Genomic DNA, 2,966 nt, shown 5'->3' with positions numbered 1-2,966 from the left:
ATTTATAGCATCTGCAGTTCTTTTGGTTTTTAATTGTTTCATGCTCAATGTGCCTCTGCCATTTTTATTGAGATTTTCCATGGCCGGTCATTGGACACCAAAGGTTTTAAATCTTTTTTCTGGAGTATTGCTCAAAGTAAGCTGGTAATGCCACAGGTAGGAAAACAGTATACTTGGGAGCTGAAAGAAGTAACTACATTCTTACCCAATGAGACTAAAGGATTGGGAAATTAACAGTACTAGGATAGAGAAGGGAAAATTTGAATGGGTGAATTCAATGTCAAAATAGAAGCAAAAAGGACTGCAAGGTTGAGGTATGATTAAGATGAGGCGAAAAACTCACTTAAGGAATGGGATTCCATCCTTATTAATTTTCAGTGCGAGTTCATTTATATTTATCACAGGAGAATGAGAGATAATCTCATTGAAACATTTGAGATCAGAATGGGTTTGACTGGGCAGATACTGAGCTATCCTTTCCACGGGCTGGGGAAACTGGAACAAGGAGGCCCAATTTCAGGATAAAAGACTGATCAGATGTTTTACATAACAGACTGCGAATCATTGGAATTTAAGGCTGGGATACAAAATAAGGAACAGGCAGGAAAGTGAAGTTCAAGGCTGAGGTCAGCCATGATCATTATGAATGGCAGAGCATGCTCAAAGGGTTGGTGGTCTTCTCCTGATGCTATTTATGTTCTTAATGTTCCCCAGACTATCTTTTAACTGAGAGACAATGGCTACATAATTGTCGATGTGATTATCAGCTGTTTAGTTATCATTTTGCTTTGGATCTTGCATTATAGTAATCAAATGGCTGTTGTAAATCACTGAAAAGGTAATGGGCTGCCAAATACTTACATAATGGAAACACCATTCCACTTCCCAACAGTTTAGTATTGAAATAAAATGACATGTCTAGCTCTAATAGAAACATGAAAATGAGTTTATTTGAACATTGATCAAGAAAAAGCCTAGGTGATTGCTAATGGACAAGAAACATGTGCTTTTCATTGGAACAAATTACTAAGTATGTTCAACTGAAATTATCTCTAAAATTCCCATATAAAATTATGATGATAGTGGCTGCCACCAGACTGAGCATCTATAGTGTTTTGCTTTGATACTGTATATGAAGCCTTTTATAGAAGGATACATAATCCTAAGAAGCATAAACAAATCCTTAGTTGGATGTACATCCAAATGTCTGATCCCTCAGTGAAAGACACAATCTGCTGCTGGCAGTAATTAGCTTATCTAAATGTGTATAGAGGTTGAAGCAAAGGATGAATTTTAACAGAAATCAGCTAAATCAATTTTGGCATGTCTCATGGAGTGTTTCTTTCTACAAGGCCTAACAAGTTATCTCACACCATGTTCCCAAACTCGCCTCGTTACCTACGCAACACATCGCTATGGCACTCTACTTGTTGCATTCTCCCACTTGCCATAGGCAAAACACTTGCCTCTGCCAACATTTCCCAGCATTCTTGGCACAGCACCATCTTTGAAGCCTTGCTGTGCATCCAGTCAAACACTAGCAGTCTGGAGTTGCACTTGAAGGGCAATCACAAACTAATGCTTCTCAGGGTACACTGATGGCATAGTTGATACTGCATTGCACATTCTTACAACCATTACTATTTAAGAACCAAGACACACAGCTTACTTGTCCTTCGCTTCCTCACACTTTACAATCCTGCCTAAGTAAGTGCTACTCTTTCCCCAAGGCCCATTGTTGGCCAGTGTCTCCTCATTGAACAATGTGTGACAATCACATACTGGAAAGGCTTCAAACAGTTCAAAATACTCACTTTTGTTCACCAACAGCAAAGGTGAACAAAAAAAAACTGAGCAGAAGCTGCATTTGCCTCTGGGAATGGAAAAGGACTGCTGCTTTGTGAGCACCAACAAATTACAATCTATTATGTGATCATTGCACCCAACTCTCATTTACTGGAAGGTGTCAATTAAATCCTATCTGACTTCTTGTATTTGACCCTGCTGCACTCTATCATGTAGAAGGTGATGCTTCCTGCTACTTAATGACCTCATCTTCCTCTTGGGAAGACTGCTGCCGCTGTCCCAACTCTTCAGCATCTAACACGTTTCCTCTTTCCCTGCTCCAGTTATTTACAGCGAAGCACACTAGGGTAATGCTGCATGTTCGATTCGGAGTGCACTGCAAGGACTCCCCAAACTGAACTCAGCATCGGAACCTCATCCTCAGGAGACCTAACATGTGCTCCACCAACACTCTGGTCGAAGAATGGGCAGCAATGTATGTTCAGCTGAATGCAGAAGGTAGCCATGGTCTCGCAGTAACCATCTCTGTAAGGCAAATGGTCCTTGATATGAACCAGAAGCATGAGAGTTCTCACGGATATAGGAATCACGGTATTGCCGTGGTACTTGGTTCAGACTTCCAAGATGCAGTGCCAGTGATCACAGCTGGCTTGCATGGCTTGGTGGGAAGAAGCCCTTTTCTATTGGTGAACTTGGCTGCATTATATGGTGCTCTCAATGCAAAGGCCGTACAGTCCACTACACCCTGAATCTGGGGAAGCCATTTATGTTGACAAAGTCTGCTGCCTGGGCTGCAGCACTGACCTCATCACAGGGAAACAAGATGAAGCAATGTGATCGGTCAGAAAATGCCTCAGTCACGGGCCTTGATACATTTGTGGGTGGATGATCGAGAGATCCCACACAGCACATCAGTGGCTCCTTGTAACCAGCCAGTTGCATAAAACTTTAGCGCAGCTATCAACTTGACAGCTTCCCCACCAGAATTGGATAGCCAACCATTCTGTGTCACAAGTCCAACTCCAGCAGCTGGCATAGTTCTGCAACAGTGTCCTGAGAACACAGTGCCTCGCTCACCTAGAGGAAATGGCATTGAAAATGATAGACTCTAGTCATCCTATGCATTCTGAGGGGACCTTCAGCTGTGCTGTCTTCATGTG

General features: G+C 42.1%; 1 protein-coding gene across 1 annotated transcript in view; it reads left to right on the top strand.

Annotated features, from left to right (window-relative positions):
• The window catches only part of LOC109914073 (protein SCAI), a 149,772-nt gene extending 147,217 nt beyond the window's left edge, over window positions 1-2,555 (top strand). Inside the window, exon 10 of the mRNA XM_048613379.1 lies at window positions 2,211-2,555. Coding sequence (XP_048469336.1) covers window positions 2,211-2,555 — 345 coding nt within the window. The remainder of the gene's footprint in view (window positions 1-2,210) is intronic.
• The last annotated feature ends 411 nt before the right edge of the window (window positions 2,556-2,966 follow it).

This window comes from Rhincodon typus, chromosome 28, assembly GCF_021869965.1.
Source record: "Rhincodon typus isolate 14 chromosome 28, sRhiTyp1.1, whole genome shotgun sequence".
NCBI classification, from domain to species: domain Eukaryota; kingdom Metazoa; phylum Chordata; class Chondrichthyes; order Orectolobiformes; family Rhincodontidae; genus Rhincodon; species Rhincodon typus.
Note: the sequence above shows the minus strand (reverse complement) of the source record. Positions and strands in the feature narration are given on the sequence as shown.